This window comes from Sinocyclocheilus grahami, unplaced genomic scaffold (assembly GCF_001515645.1).
Source record: "Sinocyclocheilus grahami isolate Dianchi unplaced genomic scaffold, SAMN03320097.WGS_v1.1 scaffold814.1, whole genome shotgun sequence".
In the NCBI taxonomy this organism is placed as follows: Eukaryota; Metazoa; Chordata; class Actinopteri; order Cypriniformes; family Cyprinidae; genus Sinocyclocheilus; species Sinocyclocheilus grahami.
This window is the reverse complement of record NW_015505993.1, coordinates 405,719-427,559: the sequence shown is the minus strand read 5'-3', so window position 1 is coordinate 427,559 and position 21,841 is coordinate 405,719. Positions and strand designations below refer to the sequence as shown.

At 45.4% G+C, this 21,841-nt stretch overlaps 1 protein-coding gene across 1 annotated transcript in view; it reads left to right on the top strand.

Annotated features, from left to right (window-relative positions):
- Positions 1-21,841, top strand: part of LOC107562241 (uncharacterized) — a 63,031-nt gene that overhangs the window by 37,945 nt on the left and 3,245 nt on the right. The window contains exon 10 of the mRNA XM_016246847.1: positions 11,167-11,256. Coding sequence (XP_016102333.1) covers positions 11,167-11,256 — 90 coding nt within the window. The remainder of the gene's footprint in view (positions 1-11,166; positions 11,257-21,841) is intronic.

Sequence of the window (21,841 nt, the reverse complement as noted above, 5' to 3'; positions counted from 1 at the left end):
ATTTCATCAATGCATTGGCAGAGGGAGTCAATGGGGCTGTAGTCATTTGGTGAAAAGGCTAGGTAAATCTAGGTATCATCAGCATAGCTGTGATAGGCAATTTGGTTCTTTCTCATTATTTGGGAGCATATACAGGCTAAACAAGAGCGGTGCAAAAATTGAGCCTTGTGGGACTCCGCATGTCATGGACGTGCACTTAGACTTATGCTCTCCTATACTCACATAATAACCTCTCCCTTCTAAGTATGACCTGAACCATTTGATTACCATCCCAGAAAGCCCGATCCAGTTTTCCAGTCTCTCTAGAAGTATGTTATGATCGACAGTGTCAAACGCAGCACTGAGATCTAGTAGCACCAGCACTGATATTTTGCCAGAATCAGAATGTAAGCGAATATCATTTATTATCTTAATGAGTGCTGTCTCTGTGTTGTGATGCGGGCGGAAACCAGATTGAAAATTGTCCAGGTATCCATTTGAGTTTAAGTATTTGTTCAGCTAATTAAAAACTAGTTTTTCAATAATCTTGCCTATAAAAGGAAAATTTGATATTCGTCTATAATTGCTCAAAATGGTGTTATCAAGATTGCTCTTTTTCAGAAGGGGCTTAACAACTGCAGTTTTCAGGGAGTTTGGAAACGTCCCAGAAAGACGTGAGGCGTTCACCACTTCTAAGAGATCTAAGAGGCCTCCAAACATTTAAACCCCCTTTTTAAAAAAGATGTGGGAAGTGTGTCAAGATAGCAGGTTGACGATTTTAGGTGCTGTTTAGTATTACTATTTCTTCCAAAATTTTGCTATCAATTGCTTCAAAAATAGACATAGTATCTACTTTTTGATATTGCGGTTAACTTGAGGATGTGCTAATCGCCTTCCTGATATTAATGATCTTCTCAGAAAAGAAAGAAGCAAACTCATTGCATACTGTCAGAGAGCATTTCACTGGGAATCTGACTTGGGGGGGGTTTGTCAGTCTCTCAACAGTAGCAAAAAGAGTGTTGTTTAAGTTACTGTTTATAAGGTTTGAGAAGAAACTCTGTCTAACTGTGGCTAGTTCCACATTGAAAGCATGAAGGCTGTCTTTATAGATGCTATAGTGAATTTCAAGTTTCGTCTTCCGCCACGCTTTTGCTTTTCTGCATTGTCTTTTCATATTCTGTACTGCTGTTGATTTTCTCCAAGCTGATTTTTGTCTGCCAGTCTTCTTGCTGACTTTCACAGGAGCAATATCATCAATAACATTCTTAACTTTTGAGTTAAAGGAATCAAGGAGAAGATCAACAGAGTCTGCAGAAATGCTTGGTGTTAAAGATATAGCCTCCATAAATAGCACACTAGTGTTCCCCTTCAGGAACTCGAGCTGTATCGAAACGCTACAGGAATGCCTCCAGCGTGACCACGTTCTGAATCACATGTGTAATCAGTCCAATGGATGGGCGAGACATCACGGGCGGGGTGACGTAGCAACCAAGAAGCATAAAAGCACGTACGGTGAAACCGGCGTCAGCTTTCTGTCATTCAGCAATCGCTCTGTGTGTGTCCATCTTATTTGGTGTTGTCTGTCCATTATCACTCTTTATTTTACCAATACGAGTGTAGACAAACATACGGCGAGAGCCGGCAGCATCTCAGGCTATGTGTTCTTCCCTGCCCGCGCTACATTTCGGGTGGGGAGACACACAGTTTGTGTGTTGTCTGCTTGGGAGCAAAACAGGCAGAGTCAGCGGCGGTTGTGCTTGTGGGTTTCGCATATGGATCTGGTGGAGGGAATGTAGAATGTAGCTTCTTCCTTAACCACCAGATCCAGCGCCTGCTCTCGGGGTTCGGAAGCCCCCAGTGAGAGGGCTCGACACTCTGCCTGTCTTCCTCCGAGGAGGTTGATGAGCTCACCAGTTGCACAAGCATCAGTTACATAAGCATATTATGCCTAATATTATAATGAGCAGCTTTACTGTGGAGCGGAGCTGTTTTACAGTCGCACAAGCATTATGTCTATACTATTATGAAAAAATAAAACTTGCGCAGTCAGCACTCGGAAATGAGGGGCTGATTGTGCTTCTCCCCGCTGAACGCTCTGCTCCCGCCAGGACGTGCTCCGAGGAGTGTGTCGGTGCTTGCGAGGCACGGCGGCGATCCAGATCGTGGGGATCGCACATGGATCTAGCGGATGGGTTGGAGACGGCTCGCCCTTTCTCCACCTGCACTCCCTAGATCCAGCGCTCTCTCTCGAGGCTCGGAAGCCCGCGCTGCAGTTTCTTCCCCAGCTAGTAGAGCCGTCTCCTGCCGGTTCGCCGCTTCAGGGCACCGAGCTAGCCACTCTAAGTGCACCAGAGGCCAGTCTTGTGAGACTGGTTCCCTTAGTATGTCACCTGGCGGTGTGGGAGCCCCTGCCAAGCGTCCCTCCTTGGGTCCTGCCCTAAGCAGGCTCTGGTTCTATCAGTCGAGTCTTCCTAGCAGATGACGCGGGTCTGAGGACCGTCATTTTTAGAGAAGACTTCAGCTATGAGGGCTCAGGATCTCTCAGTTACCGCCCGGAAACATAGTGGTGCTAAGAGGCTCACGACCTCCACAGAGGTCTCTAGAGCAGCTAGCAGGGCCATCCCCTGCCGGTTCACCATTTCAGGGCACCGAGCTAGCCGCTCTGATTACACCAGAGGTCAGTCTCGAGAGACTGATTTCCTTAGTAGACTAACATGTCTTGGTGGGTCCTGCACACTGTAGAGTGAGGCTATAGAATTCAGTTCTCCTCCGCCTCAGTTTAAATGGGGTCATACCCACTATGGTGGGTCCCAAGCAGGATCTGGTCATGGAACAGAAGTAGTTACTCTTTTGAGAAAAGAGGCCATCGAAGTGGTCCCTTCTCATGTAGCAGAGTCTGGCTTCTACAGTCGGTACTTCACCGTTCCGAGGAAGGATGGAGGGTGGCGTCCTATTTTAGATCTGCGTCATTTGAACAGCTCAGTCAGGCGACTGAAGTTCAGCACGCTTGCACTCAAACAAGTCGTGTCTCAGATCAAGTCCGAGAACTGGTTTGGCACGATTGATCTAAAAGATGCACATGTCTCCATCCTTCCTCATCACAGGAAGTTCCTGAGGTTTGCTTTTGGGGCCAAAAGCTTACCAACACCGAGTTCTTCCTCTGCCCTTGCACTCTCACCCCACACTTTCACGACTCAACCACATCGACGATTGGTTGATATTAGCTCAATCAGAGTGGATGGCAGTTTGACATCGAGATGTCGTTCTCGCTCACACGAAAGAGCTGGGGTTAAGACAAGAAAAGTGTGCTTTCTCCAGTACAGAGAACCACTTGTCTGAGCGTGGTTTGGGATTCGACCACGATGTAGGCACGTATGTCTCCTGCTCGGATCTAGTCAATCCTTGTCGCGAGAGTGAGAGAAGGCCGGTCACTCACTGTCAAACAGTTTCAGACTGCTGGGTCTGATGGCAGCCGCGTCCAACGTGGTTTTTTGGCCTGCTGTACATGAGACCCCTACAGTGGTGGCTTAAGACCAAGGGGTTCTTCCCGAGGGGAAACCCGCTTCGCATGCTCAAGGTCACGCAGCGGTGCCTACGTGCCTTAGACATGTGAAGGAGACCTTGGTTTTTATGTCAGGGCCTGGTGCTGGGAGCTCCTGGTCACCACATATGCTAGCGACGGATGCATCTCTCACCGGTTGGGAGCGGTCATGAGTGGCCACTCGGCCCGCGGCCTGTGGAGTTGCCACCATCTCACGTGGTGCATAAGTTGACTGGAGATGCTTGCCGTGTTTCTAGCTTTGAAACACTTCCTCCCAGGCCTAAGAGATCGCTATGTGTTGATGCGCACCGACAACACAGCAGTGGTCTTTTATATATGTTGGGGCAGACATCCTGTCGAGGCAGGGGCCGATGCCCGGGGAATAGATGCCTCACCCCGAGGGGTGAAGCAGACTTGGAGAGTCTTTGGCCAGGCTCAGGTGGACTTGTTTGCAACTCAGATGATATCGCACGGTCCCCTCTGGTTCTCTCGCTGACTCATCCAGCTCCACTGGGGCTGGATGCCATGGTACAGACGTGGCCGAGGCTTCATCTGTACACCTTTACCCCGATTGTTCTGCTCCCGGAAGTTCTGGAGAGAGTGCGCTGGAACGAGGTCAGTCGACTGCCAGTAGCCCTGCTCTGGCCGGGCCGAGTATGGTTCTCGGACCTGATTGCTCTCCTCGACTGCGCTCCATTGGAGATTCCCGTCAGGAGAGATCTCCTCTCACAGGCGGAGGGCGCGCCCCCGGCCGGAGCTGTGGGTGTGGCCTCTGAGGAGGCACATCTCATAGCTTCCGGTATCTCAACTGAGGTTGTTGAGACCATCCTCCATCCAGAGCACCCTCTATGAGGAAACTGTACTTCTTGGTGCGGAGACCGCCAGCTCGACCCAGCTAACTGCCCGTTTGGTACAGTTCTGGAGTTCCTGCAGGCCTGTTTATCTCCAGGGTTGACCCACTCCACCCTAGAGGTCTTCGTGGCGGCCATTGCGGCATACCACACCCCTCTCGGTGGCCATTCAGTGGGAAGACACCCTCTTCTTACACGTTTCCTCCGCGGTGCGCCGAGGCCTCTGGCCAGAGAAGCTTATGCTAAGTGGTGGATCAGGATGCTTTTCCATAGCCTTGAGCCCTCTGATCTCCCCTCTCCTTCGGGGGTCAAGCCTCACTCCTCCAGAAGTTGGCCTTCGGGATGGCGGGCCCTGCCTACTTTAGCCATTCCTGGCTCCCTTTTCTCTCGCCTTAGTTGTGCTCTTCCACACTAGGCAGGGATTTGCAAATCTGGCGGCGTGGGCATTCTTGTTCCCGTAGCGTTTCGACGTTCCCGTTGCGTTTCGATGCAGCGTCTAGTTCCCTTCGGGGAACCATGGTTACATACGTAACCTGGAGACTTTCTCTTTAATGCATCTCTTTCTGACAGAGACAGATCTAGATTCAGTGGTAGCAGAGATCAATATATCAAAGAAAATACAGAAGTGATCAGATAGTGCTACGTCCTTAATAACAATGGATGAAATGTTTAGACCCCTACTGATGAATAAATCTAAAGAATCTCCACGATTGTGTGTGGGTTCATGCACATGCTGAATCAGGTCAAAAGTGTTTAAAACAGTTATAATTTCTTTTGAAATTTTGATTTCTGCATTATCTATGTGAATATTAAAAATCCCCTGCAATAGCAAAACAGTCACACTCTGAGGAAATCATTGATAACATTTCTGTGAACTCTTCAACAAAGGCTGGAGAGTATTGCGCAGGCTCCGACGTCCGATGTTTTAAAATAACCGTGTTCGTGTGGACAGGGCCTCAGTGCATGGCCAAGAAAATTACCATTTAATTGCGGGCCTACTTACTCAAAAGCTTGAAAAGGGCATGTCAAGTTGGGTCCTGCGGACCATAGAATGAGGTTACTTGCTCCAGTTCATATCCAGGCCCCCTCGCTTCAGAGGTATTATTCAAACTTCGGTACAGGACAGCGATTGTCATGTTCTCTGGGCCGAAGTACAAAGTTCATATTGCTATGGGAGTTGCCCCTGGGATGTTAGACGGCTGTCAGTGACATTATTCCCTACGGCCAAAGGCCTAGGCTACATACCCCAAAAAACTTACCTGTTAGGGCCAGAACTCCTGGGCCCGGGGGAGAGCTCAAGGCTTGGAATCAGGAATAGATTCCTTTAAGGGAATACGACCAAGAGCCTAGAATCATACTAAGTCTTGGCCTGTCACACAGGGGCTACCGCACGCTCTACATATGCTAAAGGAACTGTCTCAACAGACCCCTAGTAGCAACACCCTGTTAACGTAGGTATCCAAAGGATACATAGGTGGAGTGGTGCCCAAGGCGGAACCGGGTTTTTAAACCTCTCAGAAAGAGCACGAGGCTGCTGCGCGTAGCTCTTACCATACAGGATTTTAGAAAAGAAATTGTTTGAATCAGAAGGGTAAGTGTACTGCAAGCTAGCTAAAAAACTCAGCGCATCAGAGAGGCAGAGGAAGGGCCTAGTTCGCCTGATGCTGCTGGTTCCAGGTGCTCTGGGAAAAACAGAGAACTCAACTCTCACGTGAGAGGAGAACTCTGAATTCAGAAGGAGTAGCATGTTCATATGTAACCCTCTGATTAAAGGGGAGCACTGCTCAGCACTACCATGAGAACAGCCCATGGAGCGAGGAATCCAACTCATCAGAGAGAATTAAATGCTCTAAAGAAAACACCATGCTCACAATATCCCTCAATGGTGAGGGGAGAAATGCTTCCAGAGTGTGTCGACAGAGACACACTAGTCGAGTGGAGCCCAAGGTACCGGGGTCTAAACTAACTCAGACAAAGGGAACGAGGCTCATAACGCGTAACCTTACCATACAGGATTTCAGAAAAGTGGGCAAAGCATAACGTGCACACTTACCACTTATGTGGATTTTTAGAAAGTGTGCAAAGCTTAACCTGTGCACTCACCATGGTATGGATTTTAAGAGTTTTCCAAGCATCTGCTCACAGATACCCGGAAGTACTGAGCCAAATGGGAGAGGCAAGCTCAAATACAACCCTCTAATGTGAGGGGAGCACTGCCTGAGACAGCATTACACAAGAAGGTTCTTGCAAAAGTCACCTATACCTCCCGCTCGATGCCTCAGCAAGATGGGATATCCTGGTGATCGGGAGGCCCCTCAGGGCGACCTAGATACGGTAGACCAGACAGGGCAGCCTGAAAGCATAAGCCCAGCCCGGACGTCCAGGAAATCTTTGCAGTGCCGTGCCGGGGGCCTAATGATCAAGAAGGCTCCCGCAGAAGCCTGTGACCTGGCCGCATAATCCAGGAAGTATGAAGCCGAAACCCTGCTTATCGTACCGTCTGGACATATATCGACGCGTGAAATAAACATTGCATGTCGAACACCCGGTTTCTGAACCCAGCAGAGGGGGTGCTCATCGAGGACCTACCCTAGAAAAAGGACACACAGGTCCCGGGAAACACTGCAAAGAAAGCTAACAGTAAGATTATACACAACCACCAGCGCATTAAATACACACACACATATATACTCTGGTCCGGACCATCAGTAAGGTGGTCACTATGAAACCATAGAAGCAACCATACATCATAGGTCCAGCATAGGAGTAATGCAGGAAATTCCCACCTAACCTCGGTCAGGTGGAGAGATGGTGGTTACAGGGGAATTAGAAAGGGGAAGAAAAGGGCAGATGTAAGACCCCGAAGGAAATGAGTAGATACTGAAGTATCACTCTGATCCGGACAAAGCACTGACGCCCTGTCTGGATCACATCCCTTAGGTATTTTACCTACCCTCCTTTGACCCGCGATTATTCTATCCCTACCCGGGGGAGGAGCGTTCTGTGCCCGTCTCTGATCCTCAAACCGAGACGGGCCAGGACCCCTCGGGTTGTTCGGGCTCAGACCTGGACCTTCGTAAAAGCCGCTGAGCGCGCCTTTGCCCGCACTCAGCTACCTCGTTAGGAGAAAGGCCCTCGCCTTTATCCAGGTCTTTCAGCATGTCAGCCTGATATGCTTGGGGCATCACCATCGTGTGCAATGAAACGACAGCCCGACCTGCTGCTGCTGCTGCATATGCCCTGGCATTAGAGCGAGATGTCAAGGAGGGAGTCTTAAAAGAGGACATCTCATCCATAGAGAGATAGCTGGCCAGCATCTCTCTATAGGGGCATCTTCTCATAACCGCTTTCGCGCATCGCCTCGATGTTGGCATAACTCGCATGCTGGAATCGATGGATGCGTGTGTTTTTTTTTTTTGTGGAAAAAACGGCCTCTTCCATTCCTTCTCAATCTCTGTATGGAAAACAGGAAGAAAGGAAGGCTCACCTGAGCTGGAGGGTTATGGCCAGAAAAATAACATTCATCTTTTTTTTTTTTTATTAAATAGATGACCTCACGATGTAATTTTCTTCACCCGCTTCATGGCAAGTAAAGCCTCGCCGTGGCGCGATCCATAATTTTCAAAGCTCATCATACGCAGGGTAGGAGGATTGAGAAAGCTCAGCCTCAGCTTTTTGCCCTCCTCAGACATTTTCCTGCTTTCCAGCAGAGCACTGGCCCCTGGAACAGACAATGTTAATGAAATAACGTCATCCTCCAGCAGCTCACTCTCGTCCACAGCCGACGATCGCACGAGGGAAAACCCCTCTTCAAACTCATCGGCCAGATCCACATGCGATCCCCACAAGTTCATTCTCCTCCGTGCCTCAGCAGCGGCAGATCCTGAATCGCGGGAAGCAGATGGCTGCCCCTCTTTCCTCGAAAAGAGAGACAAACGAGAGCAGAGCTTTTTCCTTGAAAAAACCGCTCGCGGTGCACGCCGATTGCCCCCTCTGAGACATCACGTGCGTGTTCTTCGCCCAAACAAATAACGCATAGATCGTGTTAAACAACGACAACACGGATGCACACATCCTCTAAACGCTTTGCTAGTGCTCGCCATAATGATATGAATAGAGATCGCTCTTACCACAGAAATGCACGCTTCAAACAAAACAGTCAATGAAGATGAAGAAGAGGATGATGTGTTCTCCCGGTGCCTATTTATACTATAGTCGCACCGGTAGTGATGTCATGGCTGTCACCGGCCAACGTGTTGTTGGTGTTTTTTCAATGTATGCTTTAGACACGGGTCACGACGAGGCATTCCCCATAGCGACCCCTAGAGGACGCAGTTCGAAGTTCCCATGAAAGGGAACTAGTGTTTGTTTTTGTTTTTAATAAAAATAAAAAAAGAAGATAAATATAGATTAAGTAGAATTAAAATAGAATTTAACGTGCTAGAGTTAGAGGGTCAAATAAAGGTGGAACAGATGTGTTTTTAGTCGTTTCTTGAAGATGGCTAAGGACTCAGCTGCTCGAATTAAGTTGGGCAGGTCATTCCACCAGGAGGGAACAGTTAATGAAAAAGTTTGTGAAAGTGATCTTGTGCCTCTTTGAGATGGCACAATAATACACTGTTCACTTGCAGAACGCAAGCTTCTAGAGGGCACATAACTCTGAAGTAATGAATTTAGGTAAATGGGTGCAGAGCCAGTGGTAGTTTTGTAGGCCAACATTAATGCCTTGAATTTAATGCGAGCAGCTACTGGTTGCCAGTGCAAATTGATGAGCAGAGGTGTGACATGCGTTCTTTTCTGCTCATTAAAGATTAATCTTGCAGCGGCATTTTGGATTAATTGTAGAGGTTTGATAGAAGTGGCTGGAAGACCTGCCAAGAGAGCATTGCAATAGTCCAGCCTGGATAGAACAAGAGCTTGAACAAGGAGTTGTGTTGCATGTTCTAAAAGAAAGGGCCTGATCTTCCTAATGTTGTGTAGAGCAAATCTGCAGGACCGGGCAGTTTTAGCAATGTGGTCTGAGAAATTCAGCTTATCATCAATCACAACTCCAAGGTTTCTAGCTGTTTTTGAAGGAGTTATGGTTCATGAGCCTAACTGGATGGTGAAATTTTGATAAAGTGATGGGTTTGTTGAAACCACAAGCAGTTCTGTCTTAGCCAGGTTGAGTTGAAGGTGATGGTCCGTCATCCAACAAGAAATGTCTGTTAGACATGCTGAGATGCGAGCAGCTATCATTGGATCATCAGGATGGAAAAACTGTCACTTGTGCTGTAAAGGATCCACGTGCAAAGGCAGTCAGTTAGAATCAGTCTCTTTATTGAAGACACAAAACAAGGCAGTCTGTCGTCTGATGACACAGAACTGGATGAAACACAAATCGACCAAGGATAGTCTGGTTCCGAGGACTCCCGTCTTGGAGAGAGCTCGTGGGGCTGGGCTCACTGGAAGCAGCCACCGGACAGAGAGAACACTAAGACGAGCACAGCACACTAAGCAAGACAAGACATGGTAAGAACTCTGGTAGTATCAACATGAAGGGCCAAACAATACCGTATGCATGACACACAATAATCCGACAGAGAACAGTGAACCCAACCACTAGAAATAGAGTGACTAATAGATCAGAGTGGAAACAGGTGTCCTCGCAAAGCAGCCCGCACGCTGATTATGATGACAAACAGGTGGAGATAAGAGCAAGAATGAGCATGGGCTGCCTGAGTGTGTGTGTGTGTGTGTGTGTGTGTGTGCATGATAGAATATGTATGTGTGTGTATGTGTGTGTGAAATCCCGTGTGTGTGAGAGAGAAACAGAGAAGCAAACCCAGGTCATGACAAAAACATCCATATGTGATATAAGCAACAAGAGGCTTCTTGAAGATGGCATAGCTGGGTGAAGGAGAAAGATTTTGAGGTAAAAGGAGTTTTCGCATATAAAAATCCATATGTTATATGTGATGCTAAAGTTCAAAGTATCAAAAGTTTTCAAACCTTGCAGCATGTTAAAATTGTTTTGAAGTCATAATATTGTGCAAGGAATTGTGCAAAAATTTGTCTTTCTTAATCGAAACTCTGGCCATGTAAATCATACATTGTCTGAAAAGGAATAAAAGTTGTCTGTTTTCCTGCCTCTAGTGTCCATTTAAACTAGAAACTGGATTGATTCATACATATGTATTATTTATACACGGCTGACCGCTGCTCAAAGGCACGGCTGCTTATAACACCTGAATGAGTCAGTGACTGGAACTCCTTTGTGTTCCATACATGACTGAGTGCTGCACTGAGACAGGGGTCTGCTTGTGCCGCGTGAGTTAATGAGCAGACAATATGCGTCTGAGCACTGTACAAATGCTCAAATGCTTCTTTCAGTTTTTCTGGACTGATGGACTACAGGGTTCTGGTTGTTCCACACATGATTTCTGGAGCTCAACCAGAGTTATCAGTGGGTTTTTATTCACCAAGACCCCTCTCCCCTGATTGCTCTGGATGGCCTGCTCTAGGAAATTCCTGGTTGTTCCAAAATTGTTCTTCCTTTTAAGAATAATGAAGGCCACTCTTAGCAACCTTCAATGAAGGAGATTGTTTTGTAGCCTTCCCCAGATCTGTGCCTTGGAAATGGGATGCATCTGACCTAAATTTCTAGTGTCATAGCAAAGGATCTGAATAGTGGTTTACTAATTGTGTTCTGTATGTACAGTTGTCTGTGTGATATTTATTTATTTATTACTTTGCAAAGAGGAGAGGGGCAAAACTGTTTAACAGTAAAACATATAACGCATTGTTGTATTTCAGGCTTACCTGAACAGTCTGGAAAGACACTTTGTTGCTTCTCCTGTCACTACGGAAAACATTACCTCAGCAACCACAACTCAAGTGACCAAGGTAAGAGACGTCACCTTGAGTTTAAGAACAATGGGCCTCATTTACGTAATGAACTTATGACTGAAAATTAGGCGTACGGTCGTTTCAACGCAAAACTTGGAATTTATCAATATGGACGTAAGCTACGATCAAATCTCACATCTGGTCTCAGCTCGTGTACGCAAGTTTTTGAGTTACCTGAACTTGCTCGCAGCATAGTAAATATGGTGGAGAATTGTAGAATGACAGCATTTTGTTCATTTTTCTTTTCCTGACCGTCAAACGAAGCTCATTAGTCGATCGTTAACCAGTAAGATTAGAATGTCTTTTTTTTTTTTTTTTTTTTATACAGGGCTTTAGTTTTAAATGCGCAAATAGCAGCATAAACAAGACCATGAGGATTCAATTGTCGCATCATGCAGCTGCAGCACTTCTGTGAAAGGAGAAAAACAGAAATTAAGTCTATAAAAGGAATAAAATAAATAGGATCACACACAATATATAATAGGCTATAATATAATTAACAGATTAACAAAAGGAAGAAAAAAACTGCAACAAGTATAGGCTACGCTCGTTTTTGTGACACTTTTAATGCATTTTCTTTATTTTCTTTATATCTTTATTTGATTTAATCCATCTGATCGCACAGGCGCCTCACACACACACACAAACAACATTAGTTCTACCGTTGCCTGACATTTCAGCCATTCATCATCAAAATAAAATGCAGTCAACCAAACATAAAAGTTACACTGTTTATTTTAAAGGGGTCATATGATGTTGCTAAAAAGAACATTATTTTGTGTATTTGGTGTAATGAAATGTGTTTATGCGGTTTAAGGTTAAAAAAGCATTATTTTCCACATACTGTACATTATTGTTTCTCCTCTATGCCCCGCCTTTCTGAAACGCGTCGATTTTAATAAAGCTCATTGGTCTGAAAAGCAAGGTGTGCTGTGATTGGCCAGCTATCTAGTGCATTATGATTGGCCGAATACCTCAAGCGTGTGACGGAAATGTTACGCCCCTACCATACTGTGATGATGCCCTGTCAGGCCGAAACGATGATTAAAAAACATGAAAACCCATTATAAACGAGGCATTCGTTGCATCCAGTGGGGACATAATTATGGATTATAATGACTTATACTGCCTTTTTATGCGCCGCGTAAACAAAACCATGTCTACATTTGTGATCGGAGAAATGACAAACAACAAGCGCTACTCTACACTGCCCAAAAAACTCGCTTTAAATATAAAAAATATAGGCGGCCTAGAGTGAGCAACGGCCGGAGGGCTAGAGTAACGGGCTTGAGAACGGCGCGGCCAGCGGATTCAACGAAGGAGCATCCGGAGGGGTTGCAGCAACCACATGTGACGACCCCGGCCTGGACTCCGCTTTGTCCACGGTGAAAGCCGATCTGGTGATCCACAGTGCAAAGTTGTTGTATTTCCTCAGCAACCAGCACGAATCAGCTCCAGGCATGACGAAGCAGATATCGTCCTCTTTTGGAAGGCCAAACAAAGTAGTTTCACTTTCGCAAAGAAACACACAGTGCCTTCACAACTTGGCGGCGGCAACAACAATACTACAGCGAGAATAAAAGTTACGCCTTTGCGTAACATTTTTCTTTGCGTGAACATTTGGGCGGCGTTATGCAAATCTTCCCACATAGTGACATAGATATGTGGGGGCGTGTTAGAATGAGCCGTTTTAGGTAGGTAGGTGGCTGACTCTTAATTTTTATAAAGAATATCTCTTTGGATTTGAGACTTTAGTCTTTGCAACTTTACAGATCTTCTTTATGCACCAAGAGCTTGTAACACTCCAAAGAGAAAGGAAAAATTTAAATCGCATCATATTTAAAAGGTCCGCTGTAAAATCAGTGTGCAGTGCCCAAACAAACATTTTTGCGCATGTGAAGGATTTTACACAGATATTAGAACATAAGTGAAGTATAAAGCCATTTTAGGCTACATAATGAATAATAGTTATGCAAACAAATGTTACAAATATGGCAAAAATGGAAACATTTGGATTCTTGTGGTATGAGACAGGCTTGTGAGCCCAATGCCATTTCAGTTTTGCTTGACATTTGTATGTTGTTTATAATCAATGCCACTATAGCCTAATTTGTGTTTTATTTTATAGTTTAATATATAATTTTATAACTACTTATTTTTCATTCTTGTTCTGTTCTGAATACCTTTAAATTTAAAATATTTGTTGTAGAGTGAGGGGAACTACATAGGCTGTTTATATTTGCCAGTATTTTAATATACATAAAAATTACATAAATTAATGTAGCCTAATTGTTTGCAATTACAAGGTTAACGGGTGTTTTTGGAGTAAGATCAGTTTCTCTTTCATGAGATTACTTCCTCTTTTTGGCCGGGTTTCGTTTGTCCTTGACGTAAACTCTAGGGGCGAGGCTTCTAAACCGGGGTGTTTTTAGGGGCATGATATTCAAATGACGATTGTTTTCTGCCGCCACATTTATCAACGTGCAATCATTAGTACGATGAGATTAGCAGCAAACGAATGTTTCATGAATCACATGTGAACTCTGTCGTAAGTTGATTTGTGCGCACGGATCTGCGCTCAGTTCTACGTTAGATTGATAAATGAGGCCCATTATGCCCTCTGAGCCAACACACCATTATTATTCAGCTTAACATAACTTCAAAAATTGTGGATAGTAAATGGACAGATTGATTTCTCTGCAAACATTAATAAGGTGATGTAGCAAATTAGCTCAAAAGGGAAATGTATATAAATAATTACAATTAATTATGATTAATTACAATTATTTATATCAGCTGCCAGTATTACTACTAGCAGAATTAAATTGCCATCAACCAATCTGTTCGTCCAGCGAACATTCAGTGTAAGTTCATATCAACTCTAGGAAAGAGTCTCAACATGCCATTAGGTCGTAAAAAGTTTATCTGGTCTAGCAAAGGTGTCATGGTTGCCATGGTAACCAGGGTCTTGGGCCTCGTTCACAGACATCTTGGCACCCAGTATGTTTATTGGGTGAGGGGGTCTGAATGTTTGTTAATCTAATAAATCTAATAAATAATTGATTTGATAAATCAAATGAAAAATGGTGTGTCTGATTGGTCCAGCCGCTACAAATATTTACAATTAATTATGATTAATTACAATTATTTATATCAGCTGCCAGTATTACTACTAGCAGAATTAAATTGCCATCAACCAATCTGTTCGTCCAGCGAACATTCAGTGTAAGTTCATATCAACTCTAGGAAAGAGTCTCAACATGCCATTAGGTCGTAAAAAGTTTATCTGGTCTAGCAAAGGTGTCATGGTTGCCATGGTAACCAGGGTCTTGGGCCTCGTTCACAGACATCTTGGCACCCAGTATGTTTATTGGGTGAGGGGGTCTGAATGTTTGTTAATCTAATAAATCTAATAAATAATTGATTTGATAAATCAAATGAAAAATGGTGTGTCTGATTGGTCCAGCCGCTACAAATATTCCCCCTTTCGAACGTTGTTGTCCGTAGAACAGCGAGCGACGTCAAAGGTGCAGAACAATCAGACACGCACCTGCCACTCATGGCTGGGAGACAGTGGTGGCTCTCTGGCTGTTATTGCCTCCAGGAGTGGTTGTGGTGCCATGGTGGATGCTGTCAGGTGGTGTGCTGTGGTGATGTAGGCTTTAGCAAGGTGCGGGTCCTTGAGCTTATGCAGCAGGTGTCGAGGCTGTGTCACCTGTCATCCTAGTAATGGTGGCGATGATGTTGTTAGCCAGTAGGCTATCCGTGGTACCCGCGGTGTGGAACAGCCGGGTTAGACTCTCACTGGTGAGAGTGCAGGTGGTTCCTGGGGTCGCAGGGAATTATGTAGATTTTGTAGTGTGCAGAGAGTTTCAGACTGACCTAGTGATGGTGCCAGGAGGGCAGCAGGTGGTTGTTAACCCTCTGTGTAGCTCACACGTCACTAGAAATCTGATGTTTGCGGTGTCGCTTTGCTCTTGTAGCGGCACCGACTTGAGCTTGCCTGAGTTGTGTTGGTAGAGGTTTCGCTGTTGGGCATGTGGGCCCGTTGCTCCATCCAACATTGTCTGGCTGCTTCTGGGGTGTCGACTGGTTTTAAGGGATGCTCCTCCCTTGGACGGGTCTGATGCTGTGTTGCGTCAGGCAAGGAGTCAGAAGTTTGTCCTTCCCAGTACTCCTCAGTTGAGTTTTGTTCAAGGAGCTTTTTTGCTAGTGTCAGCAGCACCTGTAACTCAGAAGTTACAGGTGCTCCAGCTGTCCGTGTGCAGCATCCGTTTGGCACCTGTGTGAAGGGTGTGAAGAAGGATGTTGTGGTGACCTGCTGTTGGACATACCGTGGTGTTCGCAGGATGAGGATGGCCTTTTCCATGGCTTCTCCCTGTGGTTGGTCTGGAACCTGGGTCTGTTGCCATGGTGACGGCTCTGTCCTCCACTGGCTAGTGGCTTTCTGTAGAAGGGCCTTGCATTGTGGCAATGCTGGGTTCCTTCTGGTGCCTGCTTTGGATTCTGGGATGTGCAGTTCAGAATCAGTGGGGTCTTACAAACACCTTTGGTGGAGGCCTTGTGCTTGTTAAAGGCCTTCTGTGTCAGGTCACGCAGTTGTTGAATAGGCATTGTGCGGCAGGCCATAATGCCTAAATGGTGACTTACAATAGGATGGAGGTTTCGGGGGAAAAGGCTCTTGAAGCTGGTGTCCTCCTCCATCCCAGGGTAATTGTGAGCTCCGAAGTAAGCTCGTCGAAGTCTGTGGTAGTAAGCATGGAGAGTTTCATGCCGGCCCTGTTTGGTGTCTAGGGAAGCGATCAGTCCGTGTTCAGACTCTGGGTCTGAGAATTCCTTTATGAGGGCTTGTTTAAGCTGCTGGTGAGGCCACTCTCAGAATCAGTTCCTTTAATATCTCTGTTGCTGGCCCGTGTGCTCTCCAGAGTCAGTTCTGGGTACTGTGCAGAGATGGGCAGGATTTTAACAGTCTCTAAAGAGGCAGTGCTGTGTCCTCTGTAGGCCATATGGGCTGAGTTCCGCAGATGTCAGGTGGTAATTGTGTGGGGGAAGGCCATGGCGCTTGAGTGGTGACTCACAATATGATGCGGATTTCGGGAGGAGGGAAGGTTCTGGAGTTGAAGCCTTCCTCCCTCGTGGTCTGTTCTGTCGTCTGCCGTAGACTCAGAGTTGGCTGCAGCAGGCTTGTTGTAGTTTGACAGTTTCAGACTGCTGGTACAGGATGCTGTGTGCCTCAAGGCCAGAGGTGATCCTGAGCAGATAGTCTGTCTTGTGTGGTCACATTGGGCAGAGTTCAAGCATAAAAGTCCATGTTTTGCAGGTTGGCAAGTGTTGTGACCCTCTGCAGTATTTAGGTTGCCAGTTGTATTGTCTCTGGCCAGCTTGTTGGGGTCTGTGGGGCCACATGGTGTGTGTGTCTGCAGTGGTAGGAAATTCTGTGTCGTGTTTTCCCGGTCTGTCCACCTTGTGGTCTGCAAGCATATTTCAGTTAATTTGTGACATTTAATTCACCTTGGCTTCGTTTAATTTTACCCGATTGGTGTTTGGAGTTGTCTCGTTGCTGAGCAAGGACTTGGATTTCAGCTCGGGCTGCTTGCAGGTGGCATTCACAGGCGTTGTTTCGGTTCGCCTGAATTAAACTTTTTTTCTTCTGCAGCTGCAGAGGTTTTCAGGAAGCTGACTTGTGAAGGGTCAAGCAGAACACTTTGGTTCCCCCCTTTATATCTGTGTACAGGGGTGAGGGAGTTTGCACTGCTGGCTGTGTGACATGCAGCAGGGTGTCTTTTACTTGAGTCCATGCGCAGTCGGTAGGACTGTTTGAATTCTTTCTGAACCATGTCAAGCTCCTCTTTAATGTTGCAGAAATGCTGAGTCCGGGTTTGGACCTCAGCTCTGGCTGCATGCAGATGGCCTACTAAGACCTTAACTCTAGTGTCTCTCTCATTAAGTTTCACATATGCTGTTTTTAACAGTGATTTTGTGTGAAACTGTTCTCTTTCAAAAGGCCTGTCTAGTGGCTTTTCCAACCTACTCGTGGTGTCCAGCAGCTGTTAGCGCCTCCTGTCAGCCATTCTGTCAGGTTCTTTGCATCTGTTCTGTGCTGTCTCTCTCTGAGTGGTTGTCAGTTCCCTGTGGCACTCTGTGACTTGCAGTTTCAGATCATTTACCTCCTGTCTGAAGCCCTTGAGAGTGTGGGCCAAGGAGAAGATGATGCTGGTCAGCTCCTGGTTGTCGAGGCTTGGTGTCAGGTGTCCATTTGTGTCGCAATCTCGCTGTTCCTCTCTCTGCCGTTGCAGGTCATTGGCTGCTTTGGGCTGAAGGATGTCCATCACAGTGCTCTGCTGGGTTTCCAAGTGGTCCTGTTGAGCTGGCAGGGCTGGATGTCTGTGGAATGTCTGCGACATACTGGCACACTTGTGGGAACACCAGAGAGAGAGAGGCAGAAGGCAAATGCAAGTACGTACAGAGGTGTAAAGCTATCTGTATGGGGAATGGCTGTGTAGGCTGTGTAAGGTGTGAATAACTGGTGAGGGGCAGCTGGTGAGGTAGGCTGCTATGTTTTTGTGTTTGTGAACACAAAGAGAGAGTTTGAGTAAATTTGTTGATGGGGCTGTAAGCAGGGGTCAGCTAAGGACCGGGCTATACATGTGGTCAAACTATTACTCAAAGCACTGATGGTTCACAGGTTTGGTCACTATGAAGGTATCAGATCAAACAAAACTGAAATAAAATCAGAAAGAGACAGAGAGAGAAGGAATGGCTTGCCTTATTTAGTTTAAGCTAGATACAACTAAGCAGTTGTCACTTGTTAAAAGGAATGCTGCAGCAGGGTCATAAACGTTTGGAGTTGTCTCGTTGCTGAGCAAGGACTTGGATTTCAGCTCGGGCTGCTTGCAGGTGGCATTCACAGGCGTTGTTTCGGTTCGCCTGAATTAAACTTTTTTTCTTCTGCAGCTGCAGAGGTTTTCAGGAAGCTGACTTGTGAAGGGTCAAGCAGAACACTTTGGTTCCCCCCTTTATATCTGTGTACAGGGGTGAGGGAGTTTGCACTGCTGGCTGTGTGACATGCAGCAGGGTGTCTTTTACTTGAGTCCATGCGCAGTCGGTAGGACTGTTTGAATTCTTTCTGAACCATGTCAAGCTCCTCTTTAATGTTGCAGAAATGCTGAGTCCGGGTTTGGACCTCAGCTCTGGCTGCATGCAGATGGCCTACTAAGACCTTAACTCTAGTGTCTCTCTCATTAAGTTTCACATATGCTGTTTTTAACAGTGATTTTGTGTGAAACTGTTCTCTTTCAAAAGGCCTGTCTAGTGGCTTTTCCAACCTACTCGTGGTGTCCAGCAGCTGTTAGCGCCTCCTGTCAGCCATTCTGTCAGGTTCTTTGCATCTGTTCTGTGCTGTCTCTCTCTGAGTGGTTGTCAGTTCCCTGTGGCACTCTGTGACTTGCAGTTTCAGATCATTTACCTCCTGTCTGAAGCCCTTGAGAGTGTGGGCCAAGGAGAAGATGATGCTGGTCAGCTCCTGGTTGTCGAGGCTTGGTGTCAGGTGTCCATTTGTGTCGCAATCTCGCTGTTCCTCTCTCTGCCGTTGCAGGTCATTGGCTGCTTTGGGCTGAAGGATGTCCATCACAGTGCTCTGCTGGGTTTCCAAGTGGTCCTGTTGAGCTGGCAGGGCTGGATGTCTGTGGAATGTCTGCGACATACTGGCACACTTGTGGGAACACCAGAGAGAGAGAGGCAGAAGGCAAATGCAAGTACGTACAGAGGTGTAAAGCTATCTGTATGGGGAATGGCTGTGTAGGCTGTGTAAGGTGTGAATAACTGGTGAGGGGCAGCTGGTGAGGTAGGCTGCTATGTTTTTGTGTTTGTGAACACAAAGAGAGAGTTTGAGTAAATTTGTTGATGGGGCTGTAAGCAGGGGTCAGCTAAGGACCGGGCTATACATGTGGTCAAACTATTACTCAAAGCACTGATGGTTCACAGGTTTGGTCACTATGAAGGTATCAGATCAAACAAAACTGAAATAAAATCAGAAAGAGACAGAGAGAGAAGGAATGGCTTGCCTTATTTAGTTTAAGCTAGATACAACTAAGCAGTTGTCACTTGTTAAAAGGAATGCTGCAGCAGGGTCATAAACTTAGGGGGTCTGTTAGCTAAGCTAGCAGGGATACTTCAAACACCTCAAGGTACATAAACAGAAACACTAGGAAGTGTTTCTAGTCTTCTCTGGGGCATGTAGCATAATGCATGGTAACTGTACCTTATGTAATAGGCCTGGTGCTGAGGAGTAAGGATATAGCAGAAACAGGAATTAAGGCTACTAATAACCTGTATGGCTCATTAAGGATACAACAGTTGCTAGAACTGCTATAATCCTATACCTTGAGGGAAGATGGTGATGGTCAAACAAACTAAAATAAGGTAAAAGTCAAACGAAAAGGTCCTAATAGCTGTAGGAAACCAAAAGGAAAAATAAATAAATTGATTTAATTAAAGCTCAGATTTAATTAAAATCAACTTAGCTAAATTAGTACATTCAAGCTAAACAAAGGTAAATTAATTAAATAAAATCAAAGTATTTGAGGAGGGGCCAACCTAACTGAGCCTAAACAGAAGGTGATAGCACAAACAGGAAGTGAAGCCAAGAGTGAGGGGGAGAGCGAGAGAGAGAGGAGGAGTGGTTCAAACTTTACACTCACACCTATCTAAGTGTTAGTCAGATGCTAAAAGCTAGCAGTTGAGGTAAAGGGCTTACCTTAGCCTGTATGGCTGCTAAAGAGTTAGCGTTGGCTACACGCAGTTCTTTGTTTTCAGAAAGGTCTGTTACATGTGTGATCAGATTGAACCGGAAGAGCCTGCTCGCACCTCCCGGGGTCAGACACTGCTAAGAGACCAATGCAAGCTTACAACACGCGCAAATGGAGCAGAACTTGCGCTGCTGTAAACATGCATGGGAAACTTAAGCGCAGTCAGTTATGACGTGTCGCATACGACTTCATTCACAAATCAAAACAGCACATTCACTTCACAGACAATGGCGGATTACTAGTTAGCTAGGCTAGAATTACACCGTTAATTCGCTATTCAATTGCATCACCTTAATGACTACAATGATACACGATAGATACAAGAAGGCCTTAATTTAGGGAGATGAGGAACATCTGCAGCGAAATTTCATCGTTGCACAGATTTAATTTAACTGCCAGTTGGATTTCTTCGCCATGCAGATTAATTCTTGCCGCTAATCTGAGATTTCTTTGTCAGATTTAAGATTTATGCATTCAAAACTGAAAATGGGGATTTCTTCGCTCAATAACAGATTAGTTTATTCTGGTACCATTTATATGGGCTGCTAATCTGAGATTTCTTCAGGTTAGTTTCTTATCATACGATTTAAACGCATTATAGCACTGAAAACTTTCTACTGCTCATAGGAAGGCACATTCAAGCTATAGATTATCTGAGTTTATCAGAAGCTGGTTTGCATGTATAAGACATTAATGAAATTTATGAGACAAACACAAGTTTTTTACTGAGTCCGCTTGCAAATAATGTTTAAATGATTGCCACCGTTCTCCACCAATTATGTAGCAAATTAGCTCAAAAGTATATAAATGAGGCCCATTATGCCCTCTGAGCCAACACACCATTATTATTCAGCTTGACATAACTTCAAAAATTGTAGATAGTAAATGGACAGATCGATTTCTCTGCAAATATTAATAAGGTGATGAAGCAAATTAGCTCAAAAAGGAAATGTATATAAATAATTACAATTAATTCTGATTAATTGCAATTATTTATATCAGTTGCCAGTAGTAACTGTAGCAGAATTAAATTGCCATCAACCAATCTGTTCGTCCAGCGAACATTCAGTGTAAGTTCATATCAACTCTAGGAAAGAAATATTTCCGTGGCCACAGAAAATACTTTCCTACAGTATTAATGCATTAGAGCATGTAGTAAGGATCAAAATCGTAAAGGGACAATTAATTTGGAAGGCAGAATCAGAAACTCATGTAATTTGTGCACAAGAGTTTTATTAACGAAACACTAACACAAACTAGTCTAACAAACAAACAATCACTCATACAGGGAAAGGGCAAATGAGACTTGATGGATGAAACCATCAGGAAAACCAGAGAATGAAGCTATGAAAAGAGGCAGTTAACCACCTGAGTAAAACCATCAGCGCCGTTTATAATGGGGTCTACAGCTTATACTAAACCTCTGTTTCGTTTAGTTAAATGTACGATACTTGCATTGCCTTGGCCTGGAATGAGCGTACGGATGCAGTCTCGGATGAAAGTCTTGATGAGGTTCGGTGGTGTAGGAGTCACGATCATCTTCTTCCTGGTTTGAAGAGTGATGAACCCCAAAGATGTTCTGACTCTATGGTGATTGGGAGTTTCTTCCCGGTGGAAAGTGAAAAAGAGCTAAGAGAGACATCAGCTGAGATCCTAGGATCTTTGGTGAATGGAAAGTCATGGCCCGAGGCCTGGCGCAGACTTAGGGTGTCCTTAGAGGGGTGCTAGCTCACATCCTCATCTTCTCAGAATCTAACAGAACCGCAGACTGACTG